This window comes from Ptychodera flava, assembly GCF_041260155.1.
Source record: "Ptychodera flava strain L36383 chromosome 23 unlocalized genomic scaffold, AS_Pfla_20210202 Scaffold_23__1_contigs__length_28996876_pilon, whole genome shotgun sequence".
In the NCBI taxonomy this organism is placed as follows: domain Eukaryota; kingdom Metazoa; phylum Hemichordata; class Enteropneusta; family Ptychoderidae; genus Ptychodera; species Ptychodera flava.
In genome coordinates, this window is record NW_027248277.1 from 27,224,182 (window position 1) to 27,239,300 (window position 15,119).

Sequence of the window (15,119 nt, forward strand, 5' to 3'; positions counted from 1 at the left end):
TTTTACTCCTGACAGTTTTGATGTCAATCCTTTATAGGGGAAGTTACAGGACCGTGGGCGCACAATAGGGGGATGACTGATGACGCAGCCAATTGCACACACTGGGCGTAGGTTTTTGAATTCTCACAGCATCACTTTGACCATATGAAAAATGTGAATTATCATGATCGGCACTTACGTGACATATTCAAACTTTCAAAGAGGTGTCAAACACAGAGAACATGTTTTGAAATGTGCGTTCTCCGACAAAATGCGGAACATTTTTTTCCGTTTATTTCCAACTCAAGTTTAGTCGCTATATATTCATAGACATCATATGCAAGATTCGATTACAATGAACACCTGAAACATTTCAAAATTATGGGATTCTGGGACCAAACATGGCACATCGATCAGTAGTGTTGCTTTTTTCACTCTTGCATAGATATACAATAAACCGGCTTTTATAGGGGAAGTTCCTGTTTAACACTTATCATGGAAATGTATTGGTACATGTACAACTCAATAGCACAGAACATATTACCCATTATGCAAAGTGAAGGTACAATTCAACAACACAGTTTACCCATGATGCAAAGTACAACTCAATAGCACAGAACATTCTACCAAGATGCAAAGTACTAGTATAACTCCATAGGTCAGAACATTTTACCCATGATGCAATTTTCAAACACAAGTCCTCCACACGGCATATTCTACTGATAATACAAAATCTTGGCTGAAGGACTCTGAAGTGAAAAGTTACCCAATAGGGAGTTGAGAGACCTAGCATTTGAAACTAGCAAATATGAACTGGTACACCAAGTAAGGAAATACTGTATTTTGAACTGATATCCTTGAGAGCTAATCTGTTGACATGACATCTGTACACATCAATGGAACAGCATGGACTCAGTTACAAAAACAGGATTTGTGATGAGAGATATTTCAAAGAAACTAAATTACACAGTTGGTGAATTACCTTCAGCACAATCCAATTAAACATCCTCTGTAAAACCCATTCCACCCCAGTATTGCAGACAGGCGTCAGCCATTTCTCTGACTAGCCTTCCACTCTTGAGCTTAGCCATGGTGGCAAGTCTGGTGATGTCTCTAACCAAGCTGTGGAGATACAACAGAATAACCATTGCATTTGAATTAAATTATAAAAAATAATTTTTATTGTTTATATGGAACCCTGAATGGTCCTTTCAGTGTAAACACAGACAAACAGCTGTGTCATAAAATTTTATCAAGCATGGTAAGTGTTGCCATGGCCACTTAAACAATTCAAAAACCTGTTGTAAAGGAAATAACTGCTGACTTTCTTTGTCTAGATATTCTGTCTTCTATCATGGCAGATCTTATCCTATATCTCTGACAGCTCTCACTACTGTAGACTTCAAAAAAGTAATGGTGCACTCTAGCAGTGCTGGAAATATGAGTATGTTACAAAATGCTAACATGGAAAAAAAATTCATGTTGTCTCTACACACTAAGATCTTAGCTTGTACAAGTTATCTTCACAGGCCACTCCTAGGGGATTACAGCTCAACATGATATGACAGAATCTGTACAATCACCACCAACAGGCTGACTTTAGAAATTAATTTTGAAAAACCAAACACATGTATTGTAGATTGTTTTGAACTTGTACTTCTCATTTCTTCAATATCCTAGAGCAAATAAATTACCTGGCATTGTGTAGTGAGTTGTTCTATCTCTATGACAGACCGGACAATCTACTAATAGTTTTGCTGTGGTTCTGGCACTACACTTGTGATTTGTACTGACAACAAACTACATGGTTACTTATCCTAAGGTTTTATAATTTACACTCCTTCAGATGAGTCACTTTGTTAATGAGTCTGAATATTTACAGAACTTGATTGCTCAGGAGATATTGCAAGGATGGTCAAGAGAGTGCCGCTATACCAATGTGGTGAGCCAAAGGTGTTGAACACAGACCCTTAGTTTGGATAGCACATATTCTATTACCTGTTATGATATTGCGTAGGTGATTTTACTGATGACTTTGAGCCCTTGATTTAGGGGCTCTGCAGCACAAGATGCTTGCATGGTTGATATCCATGGTATCCTAAGTATGGAGGATTATGTACGTATTACTGTAAATAATCTGGAATGAAGAGCATAACCCCTGCATACCTGAAATCCCTGTAGTATCTGCTGATGAAGACATCCTCTGTAAAATCCATTCCATCCCAGTATTGCAGACAGGTATCAGCTGTTAATCGACTAGCCTTCCACTCTTGAGCTTAGCCATGGAGGCAAGTCTGGTGATGTCTCTAACCTTGCAGATATATTGCTGTGGAGGCAGAATAAAAGAAAACCACTAAACATGTTATCAATTTAAATTCTATGGAAATAAAACAGAGAAGAACTTTTTGACCCCTATTTTGCTGGATGTAGGTACATCCAGCCCATTGAAAACAATGAGAAAATAAGAAAGTTTCAGGATGAGAAAGATTAGAACCAGAATAGCTGTACCTCTTACATTTGTTTTTTTTCATGAAATATCATCAAACACCTCTAAAAATAACAATGATTTTCATCAACCATGTGAACACAACTCGAAGACAATGTTCAATATAATTATATGCACACACTGTAATAATAAAAGGTGCACTGGAAAGATTCAGTTTAAGTGCATTTTTCAAAACACTTTGGCCAGTATTAATGAGTCTTAAGGTTGTATGTATCTCAAAATTTGAAGACTTAAACATTGTCCAACTTACCTAAAGTAAACTTTAAAATAATCTCTATCACATACATGAATACAAATCAGGGGTCACGGTGCAAATTTGGATCAATGGAAAGAAATTGTGTTAAATTTATCAATATTGAAATTATAAATGTCTGCCAATGTAAATATTCACACTTTTATTTGTTCATGAATATATACACAAAGTTTCACAAATTAGTTGAGGATTTTGCCTTCATCAGTAGAATGGATCCTTGACTTCATCAACAGCAGATTAATTATTTATCTCAGATTTATTTTACAGCTGTTGTAAACAGATTTCCAGATTCAGAAATGATGATGTGAAGAGAAAACACATGTCAACAATTTATGCCATGATTTAGAATACCATATCATTGAAAATATTTGGCACATAAACCATATATTCAGGCGATAATATAAAGTACTGACCTGACTTGATGTAAAAAACATGGGCACAGCACAGAAATTTCAAAGCTGATATCCTTGTACTGACTGGACTTGATGTGACCTGAGTAATGAATAAAATGCCCTTATTTATTTGTGTCTCTTACATTAGAAAGTGTCCTTATTCTTTTGCCTTTGTTATGTAAATTAAACTAATGAAGCGCCCTCACTGCTTGGAGTGTGGCAGCTGTTGCTTGTGTCTCAGTGTCTGCCAAGTCTGTTTCCCTGTGCCATTTCTGCAGTGCTAGACGTCTTTGTCAAGATTCTGGTTAAGTGCTTGACATCACACAGAGTGTATTAAATCATGGGACAATATCAAAATGGCTGTGTTTTAAGTAAGTGCAGCCAGTAGCTGTAACTTTTGTCAATGTTTTCACTAATCTTTTATTCATATATCAATTGCAAGTTTTCTTCTACTCTCCAAAACATGTTGAAAAACCATTTCCTTTGCTTGTCAACCACTGTCTACTGTTATTGGAATGTTTGATTTCATCTCTTGAATAAAATTTACTTGTCAAGTTCAACATTGTGTAATGTAAGGCAATTTGAGAGCTGAACAAGCAAATGCAGTTGATTAAAAAAATTAGGGAATAAATCATTGCAAATTAAAGCAACTTGCCATTTAACACCAATCAATAACTTTAAGTATTAAACTTTTTTGCAGTATTTTGTTCTGCATCAGCAACAGTTCCTTGGCATGTATAAACTAAACTAAGACTTGTACTCAGCTTATCAATACAATCTGTGCATTCATAAGCTGCATTGCTATTGTTAAATGCTGACTTTCAGTCAAGATTTGAATTCAGTCGTCAACAAAAATGCACCTCACACATACATTACACGTTGTGAACCAGCCAAGTATTGGTGTTCATCCTGCTTAACCCTTTCACCACCATGGTTTGTATCGATCCCATTGTTTTCTATGGTAAAGTTGGACCTCTACAAAGGGAAATGGGGGGGGGGGGGGGGTGGGGGGTGAAAGGGTAAAGGAATAGATCACACCACTGTCATTTCTAAATGCAAACAAGACACTGAAAAAAATCATAGTCTCCAAGCATTGATGTTTACCTTTGGTATCTGGAGGAACACAGATCATAGATTTACTCAGATGCAGGGGCGCATCACCAGTGTTGTCAAGCAAGCACATCAAGTCTGATTGAATCGCATTGGTTATCTAAATCTTGCTACCATTGGTGACGTAATCACCATCTTCTTGACTGCCGTGGTCTTGTCTTGCAAGTGAAAGTAAAAAGTAAAAGTGACGGGCTGCATGGAGTTTGCCTTTAATGTTGTCTGTGATTGGTCAGTTTGCATGGCATTTATCTTTATAGTATGTTGTTTGTGATTGATCAGTTTGCATGACGTTTGCCTTTAGTGTTGTCTGTAATTGGTATTTGGTCAGTTTGCATGGCTTTTTTGCCTTTAATGTTGTCTTTGATTGGTCTGTTTGCATGGAGTTTGCTTTTCATGTTGTCTATGATAGGTCTGTTTGCATGGCGTTTGTCTTTAATGTTGTCTGCTACTGATCTGTTTGCATGGAGTGTGCCTTTAATGCTGTCTATGATTGGTCTGTTTGCATGCAGTTTGGCTTTAATGTTGTCTGTAATTGGTCAGTTTGCATGGAGTGATTGGCTGTTTGCATGGCATTTGCCTTTAATGCTGTCTGTTATTGGTCTGTTTGCATGGAGTTTCTTTTAATGCTGTCTGTAATTGGTCAGTTTGTTTAAACAGTGTATACACAAAATTTGACACAGCTTCATGGTTATTATTTCAGTGCAAAGTTAATACTGTGAAAAGTCACTTTGGAAGAATATCACATAATGTCAGTACATTGTTTGAACCTGAAAGAACAGAACTATTTAATTTTTCCTCCAAATTTGCCTCCAGGAAACTGTAAAAGATTCTCTTTCCAATCATCAGTTATAAATAAATATCAGGCGTCATTATGCAAATTTGTGTAGTGGTGGAACAACTAAGTAAAATGTAACAATATTAAGATGTCAAAGGATTACTTCCTGACCTCAAACCTGTACTGTATGATCATCTCATTAATACTCCTTAAAATTCAAATGGAAGCTATCCTTATGATAAATGAACAGTAGCTGTAACGTTTGATGACTTTTTTCAGTTTTTGTTTTCAACGTCAACTCAAGTTTCTTTGTTGTTCTACTCAAAAAGCATCTTGAATCACAATCTAGCTTGTCAACACAGCGTCTATAAATGTGAAATGCACTGTTATTGTTGACATTTGAATTCTGATAAAGACTAGAATTATTATTGTTGACAAAAAAATACAGTACATGCAGAGTACAAGCTGAATACTTTGAATCTCAACATGCTTTGGGGAGTCGAACAAAAACAGCCGTAGTTCTTTGGGCATTAAAAAACAAATAAAACAGAACATTTTCAAAAGTTACAGCAACTGGCCCTTTAAATCCATGGGGAAAATGAAATATTTGATTTTCACAAAATCAAGGTGAATACTTTATTTTCCTGACAAGTTTAAAATTGAGTCCTCACAAGTAGCATGTCAGCAAAGTATTGTAAAACTGTAGCAGTCCAAATTGAGGCACAATCTACCTTATGAGTGTGGATAACCCTTATCCCATCCATTGCTCTGTACATCATCATAGTACAAAAGGGTCATATGTACAAACTGTTGTGTCATTTTGTAATAGTAGCAGTCATAACATGAATGTGAAACATGGACCAATAAATGTTCAACAGTGGTCTTGGGCAAAGATTTCACTTGGTTTTGAAATCTAGCCCATGTAAGTTATTCTCAGTCAGTTTCATCAAAAAATGTCAGTTATGACCTTCTTACACTGACATGACTGCATGTAGCAGTGCAATGGGGTTGGGTCAAACCATGCTGATGAATGGGTCAATGTCAGTTATGATCTTCTTACACTGACATGACTGCATGTAGCAGTGCAATGGGGTTGGGTCAAACCATGCTGATGAATGGGTCAATGTCAGTTATGATCTTCTTACACTGACATGACTGCATGTAGCAGTGCAATGGGGTTGGGTCAAACCATGCTGATGAATGGGTCAATGTCAGTTATGATCTTCTTACACTGACATGACTGCATGTAGCAGTGCAATGGGGTTGGGTTAAACCATGCTGATGAATGGGTCAATGGAAATGTGATAAACCTTACCTACTAGCTAATCAGAACCACTTCAAGTTTCACTTACTCCAAGACTGGCAACCATATCATCTTTGATGCTTGGCTCTAAAAACATTTGCTTCAGTTCATGCCATGTTTGGACTATTTATATATATTATAGTCTAAACATGGCACTATGTGCCCGAGGGTAAGTGACCATTTGCCAGACATAAGGAGGGCAAATGGTCTCCTGCCCCGAGAGTACAGTTCCGTTGATTGGGCTATAATATTTATATTACATGCCTCTCTGACATAAATTGTCTCTCAAAATTTTTTGGTTTATGTACAAATGACAATTATATGCCTTATTGCCATTTTAGATGAAAATCTGTTGAAAAAATAGAACAATTTTCATCATCCAACAGCACATTGATACATTTAAATCACTGCTATTCATATTTTTTTGTATAATTTTGTAAAAAAAAATATTTCATAAGTAAAAGATGTAATTTGATCATTTTTTAATCTTGCAGTTGTCAAGTTGAAAATAGTTCCGGTTCACTTTCAGTGCAATGATGACTTTGCTGCTCGCAACGTCATCGACGAGTTACCATTGACTCCAATGGAGTGTGTGGCGTTCGATATACGAGGCACGTAATAATATGCCTCACGGAGAGATATTAAGACCATCAAATATTAAAGATTCTTTTCTGATCTACGACTGGGTGGGACTCATTTTAAAACTCTTTAAATATAAAACTGCTCACCATCATAGGTTGTTTTTCAAAATTCTAAAATGTAATTTTTTTTTCATAGAGATAAGACAGGGACGGCTGCCATTTTGAATTTCAAATATCTGTAAAGGATAGGTACTTTGTTTCTCTAGAACCAAACTCTGCACAGTGACTAGTGATTTTTATCCTTGATTTGGTGAGAGAATTGTTTCCAGTGTTGTTGAGGAAGGTTTAAAGTCCTAACCTTTCGTAAGACACTGTTATAATATCTAAACTTACACAAGCTGTTGGGGAATAGTTGCAAATGTCCGACTTTTCTTACCATCCATTGATTGCAAAATCACCACGGTAACTAGGGGCAGCACCATAGTTACCATGGGATACAACCAATAGGGTATTGGCGGCGTGCTACCAAACGGCCACATCCACAGTCCTCTGCGTGTACCGTCCCTGATGTGATGCGAGAACCACGCCACGGAGAAAATCCATGGAAGGTTTTGGAGACGCGGCATTGGATGTAAATAGATCGACAACTTGAGAAAGCACGCTATCACAGGAATCAGCGTTGTTGCGTGGAAAGGTGGTCTTGATTTCAATGACAGAGCATCCTGTAAACAGAAACATATGGAACAAAATGAGCAAATGTAAAGAAGGACAATTTTGCTCGGATACACAATGAGCTATGAGAACTAGCACCGTAATGGAAGAGTTGGAATTTTTTAGAAAATAAACCTGATTGATCCATGTCGACCTGCACAAATGTTGTAAAGTGCATGTGAAAATTTTGGCTGCAAACTGAGTGCAGTGTATGAAACTCTGCAAAAACTATCCATTCCTGTTATGTTTTCTGTCACTTAGAGGGCGATCTCTAAGATCCGTCTTTCGAGGGTGCTCTCTCTGAGCTACCCCCTCTCAGAGGAGGGGATTGTTTTGAGCATCCTTGAATGACTGATCTTTCATTCTTATAAGAATCCTGACTGAGCAATTCTGACATCAAATCGGAGCTATTAGAGTTCAGTGCGTAAACTTTTTCCCCATCTTTAAATTATGTGTATATATTAATTTCTCAGCTGTTTGACATGTGCTGTCAAAGAATGATATTGAAATGCCCAGCATTTGACCCCAGGCAATAATCTTCCCCCTATTGTCATTGCTTTAGCTTATCATAACAACCGATAAGTGTACACTGTCTTGTTTCTGAACAATAAAAATGTTGACAATAGACATCAATTTCAAATAGAACAAAAATTCATTAAGGAGCTATAATGTTTGCAAATACCAGACATTCCGCTCTGTAGTACTTTCTCTAAATTTACACAAATATGCAATTAAGATGAAGCTATGTGTGACATGTGCCGTGGTACACGCTGGTAATACAGTTTTAAATATCTTTTGTCTCGTGCTGAGGGGTCAAACTGCAAGGTATTGCAATGCATTGTGGGTAAAAGGTTAAAATAGTCACACAGCAAGAGTATGTGAAAGTGATCTGGTGAATACAAACCTTTCAAAGGCAAAAAGCTCTGTTTGTTGGCAAAACTAGCTAAACATATGCATCTTTTTCAACATTTTAGGCATTTCTGGTGTGAAATTCCTGTACAACCAAACTGTTTAGTTGGACTTCTGTAATCTTGTTTTACCGGCAGGAATCTTGTATATTGTAAATATGGCCAGCCTGAGACTTTTCTGACTCACTTAGGTAGAAAATGTACTTAGCCCTTTACCTGCCAAGTTCATATGTCACCATCAGGTCAAGTTCATCAAAACTAGTGAGGCACTGGTCATTCCAACAGTTGAGCAGCTTCAGAACTTATGCGGTAACTTATCATTATTTCATTCATTTTATCAGTCCCTCAATCCCTGTATTTTACTTCAGATTATTTTTTCTCATGGAACTCCTATCCTATAGTTCTGTAAACTCAAAGTTTCACTTCCAAATGGATGCTCTACCATCTCAAAGCTTAACCTCGACTGAAGGCACAGTGGTAAATATCCAGTAACCAGCCTTAATATTAAATCTTTTGAAACTGCTTAATATTTTAAAGGAGATAAGAACAACATCTTGTAGTGGGTATTGTATGACAAGAGTATAAAAATTTGATTAGAGTATAAGAATTCGATGTGCCGTTTGAGTAATAAACTAAACACTATAACAGTGTTTGCAAATGTGGAGGGGTCGTTTATGCACCCATAGGTTCTCATAATGCTTGAAAAAACTATTTAAACCTTTTCCTTTAGAGTTCATATTTCACTATCAGGTCAGGTTCGTGAAAACTAGTGAAGCACAAATATGTCCCATATGGTGCATTTTAACAAAAAAATTGAACATTTGAAGGCCCCTGAAATCACACATACTGTAAACATGATTTTTATGTACTAAAGCTGTTGGAACAGACCAAGACAAATGGGTGGAAATACGCATGGTTTCTGCTCAGTACTGCTTTTCACAGAGTTGGCTGATGGGGAAGTGATACTGTCTGGCAGGTACAGGGTTAAGGTACTGAGAATGTGACTGGTCTTTGATAGAAGTATTTGTAATTGTAGTAAATAATGTATAAAGGCCAGGAATTTGTTTGTGTAGAGACTGTCTCCAAAGGAATAAAAGCAGACTGGAGAAGACCAAAACCAAGTTTTCATAGGTATGCCCAATAGCATATTGACCATTGACCATTGTACCGGTAATTTTTAGCATGTCAAAATCTACCGAAGCTTCCTTTTCAATATTTGTTATTGTTGCGCTTCTGTTTACCAGTGCAGTCAGTGGTTACATGTCATGAAATGTTATTTTTATAATTTCCGTCTCGGCATAGTCTGGACTACGATCGCACCAATGATTGTTGCTACTTGTGATCATCAGTGCCAAGAAGGAAATCACTGGAATAATGTATGAATAACAGACATTATAGAAAATTGTGCAAACGTTAATGCTATAACTCGTACTTTGATACTCTTTCATTTTTCGGCAAAAGAGTTTGCCCAATTTTCAAAAGTCTTGTGTGTGTGTGTGTGTGTGTGTATATATATATATATATATATATATATATATATATATATATATATATATATTTATATATATATATATATACACTATTTTCAAGTCTTGTGTGTATGTATATATATATATATACATATACATACATATATATATGTAACCGGGTAATTAAACTGACCTTGAATGTAGTCAGCCAATTAAACCCGACCAAGGTTCATATCACACAATAAACAAACCAGGAAAGAATGATTATCGTACAATTAGCGTTACAGTTTATATTAAGGTTTATTTCACTACAGCTAAACTCTCTACTACTAATGATAATAATAATAAAAGAATAAAAACACTAGTCTACAATGATTAAAACCCATGGCAGTATTACTGGAAAATAATTTCCAGGCGCAAAATCTAAAGTTCATCCACCATAATAAAGTTCCAGATAATTCTAAAATGGCTGTTGTCTAGGGTTCATTCACTTAGCTATTGTTCATATGGCTGTACAATGGCCTCATGTAGGTCAATGTCCGTCCTGTTGCTATGACGATGACAGTCTATCCAATAGGAAACTACGTTACACACACAGAGTCCTTCCAGACGATTCTCCCTGGGGATTTGTTATTCCAACCCTGGTAGCAATACTTGAGTTGATGATTGACTCGAACAATTCCAGGCACTCCTTGGCTCTTCACTCGGGCCACACAATAGGAACACACAGGAACACACGCAGTCTACCAGTAATTCATTAACGGGATCTCCTCTGTAAAGCACAGTCATGTAAAAGACCAATGGCAATTATGTAAGCATTTCCTTCTCTTTACACAATCTCATTCAGGATGAGACTAAGTCAACATGATAGCAAATACACTGTACAAAAATACCATGAAACAAAGAACTAAGAATCACAGAAAATTTCCTTCAAAATCAGAAACTCAAATTTCAACATGTTAAATAAAACTTCACTACTATCATAAAATACTACTAGAATCAAACTAACTACAGAATAACAACTTAGAAACTTTTCCTGTCAATTGGGAAACACATGGTTCTTCCACGTTTTAACTTGAGGGGTGTGTCTCACACTTTGAGACTTTTAAAAGTTCATTGTTTTCAATACCAAAGCATTCAAATACACATACCTGTAAAGCACAGTCATGTAAAAGACCAACCACGTTGTCTTGGAATTTTTTCTTGGCAGTAAAACAGATAATAATTCCTAAACGTACATCCACACCAAAGTACTGTCTTCACGCAGTGAAAATCAGTAGAGCATTGCAATGCATTGTGGGCGAAGACGCTATCAATGAAATTCCACACATGTGTCACCACACTCAAACAACATGCAGCAGACCTAATCACATGACTTACAATCGTAACCGGGGTTACACATATATATATATATATATATATATATATATATATATATATATATATATAATATATATATATATATATATATATATATATATATATATATATAATATATATATATATATATATATATATTGAAATAAATAATTTTCACCCATCCTTACTTTCAAACTGAATGACTTTGCAGCAATGAAGTGATCCAAGTCCACAGCACTTGACAGGACACCACACAAAATGGTTTGAAGGACGTCATCAATTGTTTGCAGTCCACTCACCAATGACCAACACCACAGTCCAATCACGGCATGTATGCCATTGTCCGCGATTGCTCTTAGCGCCATATTCCTTGATATCCATGGCAACTGCATGGCAGTGTCACCTGCGCAGCAGAAACACCCAAGCAAGGCAAACCCAAGGAATCGTTTCCATGGCAGCAAGTCAATGAACCGATTTGCAACCATTTCACAACTGCGATGCACCAATGAGATCAGCTGCACAGGAAGAGGTCAAAGGTAATATTCATTCTGAGTACACATCGTACGTCTTCCTGAATATTAAACGTCCCAAGCACTGTTGTATTGCGGCTCTTTCCTGTAATAAAGCAGATAAAACGAATTATATTTTTAATAAGTTTTTGGCCCTTATGATATGCTTTAACCCTTTCACCACCATGGTTTGTCCCAAATCCATTGTTTTCTATGGTAAAGTTGGACTGTATACAGGGAACTGGGGGTGAAAGGGTTAAAACATTTTGATTTAGCTGCATGCTTTTTTTTTACGTGAAGTAGTTGCTTATTCAATGAGGTAAATTTCACAAAAAAATTTACCTGCTTGACGTAGCTATCAGTATCAAGACACTTTGACCATTGTTAATAATAATAATACTTATTGCATAACAACACACTTCGGAAAGTGCGGTAAAGCAAGAACAAAACAAAACATTGCATAAAACATTGTTGTCTATGTCTTCACCTGCATATTTACCTGTTAATGTACAGAATTGGTATCTTAAATTGTCAGTCTCATTGGAAAAGTTATTTACGATAAAAATTATTAAATGTGTAATGTTGAAAGTGAAATATGGTAAGCGAGAGTCTTGAAATTGTGATGATGTCATGGTGTTGTTAGGCTGTTCCCAAGAACAAATCTAGTATCAGGGACAGTACAGGGTACCCTGAACTGCAGGAAAGGTCCCAGGCTACCTGTTGGTAGCCCTGGATATATACAGGCGTTGTACGGCTTCCCACCACAACGCCACGTTGGTAGCACACAGCACACAGGGCTAACCAGCTGGTAGCTTTTCATGAATTTACAGTAACAGAACCATTTAACACCCACACAGAGACTCAACCACCTATATGCATGGTAATACAGCAGTCAATGTAATTCCTGTGGTTGATATCGATAGGGGCAAATATCAGGGATTAAGCCGTGTTTGTCATAAAACTATGCCTGAGGGGGTGGGGCACATTGCCTCATATTGATCCCCCTAAGTCACGGCAAGTGGAGAATTTATGAATGCCCAACCCATTGGGGTGGGGGATTTATTTGTCTTAGGTGGGAATTTTTCAGACTGTCTTGCCCTGGGGAGTGGGGCATTTGGCAAAATTCATGACTAATTTCCAAATCCCCCCACTTTGCCCTGGGGTGGGGGTACCGTTTACCTTGACTACCGCATAACGGTATACGATTATTTAATCTACAGGCGCTCAGCTCATTGTAAGCCGTATACTAGCTCTCTGCGTACAGGTCTGTGTGTTCCCGGCGTGATACGGCCTCTCACGCCGGGAACACACAGACCTGTACGCAGGGCTAGCCTTATTATACTAGCAAGCATATGTGCTTCCCCACAGATGCATGGAATTGCCATTATAGTATACATAGAGAGAAGAGGCCCTTCCCTGCGATACTACACTAGCAATTCCATGCACCCGGCACCTTCTTACACAGCATGGCAGCACTAGGAAGCACTGGGTAAGCAAAGCGTTGGTGATGCAATCACTCGGCAATCGAGAAAGCTCACGGGACGCGGACGGGACGACGAGGCCGCATCCAACGCCGCCGTTGTAATGCTAGGAAAGGTTCAAATGATATATCATACCAGCAATCTTTCAACCTCAGTAAACTGTGGCTGCCTATCAATGCACACTTCTCCAAAAGCAATACAATTTCTTAGCACACGACCCACAAAATGACCTTGTATCAGCTGTGTGAACGCTTCCGTGTAGACACAAATGACGTTCAACAGCGCATGCTCAAATTATGACCTTTGACCTCAAAGTTGTTGTGACCTTCAAATCCAGGGCTTTGGAATCCAATACCTGGCCGGTCATTCAATTCACGGTCCCTCCACAAGTAGACGGACCGTGTTCGATTCTAGCATTATAATTTATCTTGCCATGAGCTTGTTTCCCAGCACAAAAATGAAGATGAATATATGAAAGTAATCGTTACATGACTCAATGTTCGATTATGAAACAAACTTGAAGATTTATCATTAGGCTATCATATCTCTAAAATTTGATGAGAATTTTCGGAAAACGAATGCACTTTTCTCTTCGCAACAGAAATGGGCCTACAGACAAAATAGAGAGAGTGTCTATGTCACACCAAGAACAGTAACTTTTAAAATCACTATGTATGCCTTGGAGTCACTTCTAGTAGTTCTACCCAAATCTGATTAAAATAAGGTGTAGAGTACGCTTACGGCGACGTCTGTATACTTTCGCGGTGAGAGGCGACAGCAAGAGAATACCGCGAAAGTACAGACGTCGCCGTATTCTACATCTAATTTTAATCAGATTGGTTCTACCCTTGTCTCACACAAAGAGTTGTGCGCTGTAGATAGTTACCACCGAGTAAAAGTTGCCGGGTGGCGTGTCCCCAATGAGTCAGCCGACTTTTTACGCCTTTCAAAAGTTCAGGCGAAGGTTTATCTAATTTTTCACAGCTTTTAAATTTTATCTAAGTTTTTCACGACTTCAAAAAAACTTACCATGAAATTGTCGCGAGCCAGAGCAATAATTTCCGCTCCGCTGACCTACGCAATTAACGGGTAGCGCTGAGCTGTTGCCGTAAAGAGGCATGTAGTTTACGACGATGGAATAACTGTGTATTGCGGGGGCGATCGAAACACTAATTGTTTTAGCCACAGTCGCCCGTTTTCCAAAATTCCGCTCTGCTGCGCTAACGCGCCTCATAGACGTATAACCTAGGCGTATACATGTATGTCGGCACTGTGTGACAGAGCAGAATTTTAGAAAACAGGCCCCCGTGGTCTTAATGATCAAAGTCAGATGATGTAGGACCTATATATTTAATTTCTAGTGTCGAATATTCCAAATAGTACGCTACAGAATCTATAGCTGTGGGTCCATAGCTGTAGTGTTTTCAGACGGCATTTACGGGCTTGTTTTGACTTTGTGGTGGCGGGGTTAAAATCGTAAAAGTCAAAACCAGCCCGTAAAAGGCAGGAATCCCGTCTGAAAACACCACAGCTATGGACCCCCAGCTACAGAATCGATAAAATGGATACCTATAATTTCCTCAGCCTTGAAAGCGGTACAGCTAACGTACAGTAAGTATGCATAGTTATGCGCCTCGAAGCTAAAAGACATTAGCCGCCTTTGCCCGGAATTCTCCTACTCTGTGTACCCAAATGTCTTTATTCTATATTTAAACTCGCTTGAATTAAATCTTATACTCAAAAATCTAATGAGACTGCATGATATGATAAAATGAAAGGACAA

General features: G+C 37.8%; 1 protein-coding gene, 1 long non-coding RNA gene and 1 pseudogene across 2 annotated transcripts; all 3 read right to left on the bottom strand.

Annotated features, from left to right (window-relative positions):
- Positions 1–15,119, bottom strand: part of LOC139123704 (ubiquitin-conjugating enzyme E2 Z-like) — a 585,434-nt pseudogene that overhangs the window by 11,729 nt on the left and 558,586 nt on the right.
- On the bottom strand, positions 5,594–13,751 carry LOC139123692 (transmembrane protein 267-like). The gene is made up of 3 exons (XM_070689862.1): positions 13,472–13,751; positions 11,535–11,961; positions 5,594–7,621 (listed from the first exon to the last, which is right to left on the bottom strand). Exons 2-3 carry the CDS (start codon positions 11,829–11,831, stop codon positions 7,289–7,291), a joined length of 630 nt encoding a protein of 209 aa, XP_070545963.1. The 5' UTR covers positions 11,832–11,961; positions 13,472–13,751; the 3' UTR covers positions 5,594–7,288.
- Positions 10,269–11,344, bottom strand: LOC139123693 (uncharacterized). The gene is made up of 2 exons (XR_011549761.1): positions 11,139–11,344; positions 10,269–10,759 (listed from the first exon to the last, which is right to left on the bottom strand). It is a non-coding gene; the product is annotated as an uncharacterized lncRNA (long non-coding RNA).

Bases quoted from the DNA above. Each gene is read 5' to 3' on its own strand.
- LOC139123692 (XM_070689862.1), bottom strand. From the start codon at position 11,831: ATGGTTGCAAATCGGTTCATTGACTTGCTGCCATGGAAACGATTCCTT. The intron at 7,622-11,534 runs GTAAGGATGGGT...TTCTGTTTACAG, and splicing joins CAAAGTCATTCAGTTTGAAA to GATGCTCTGTCATTGAAATC.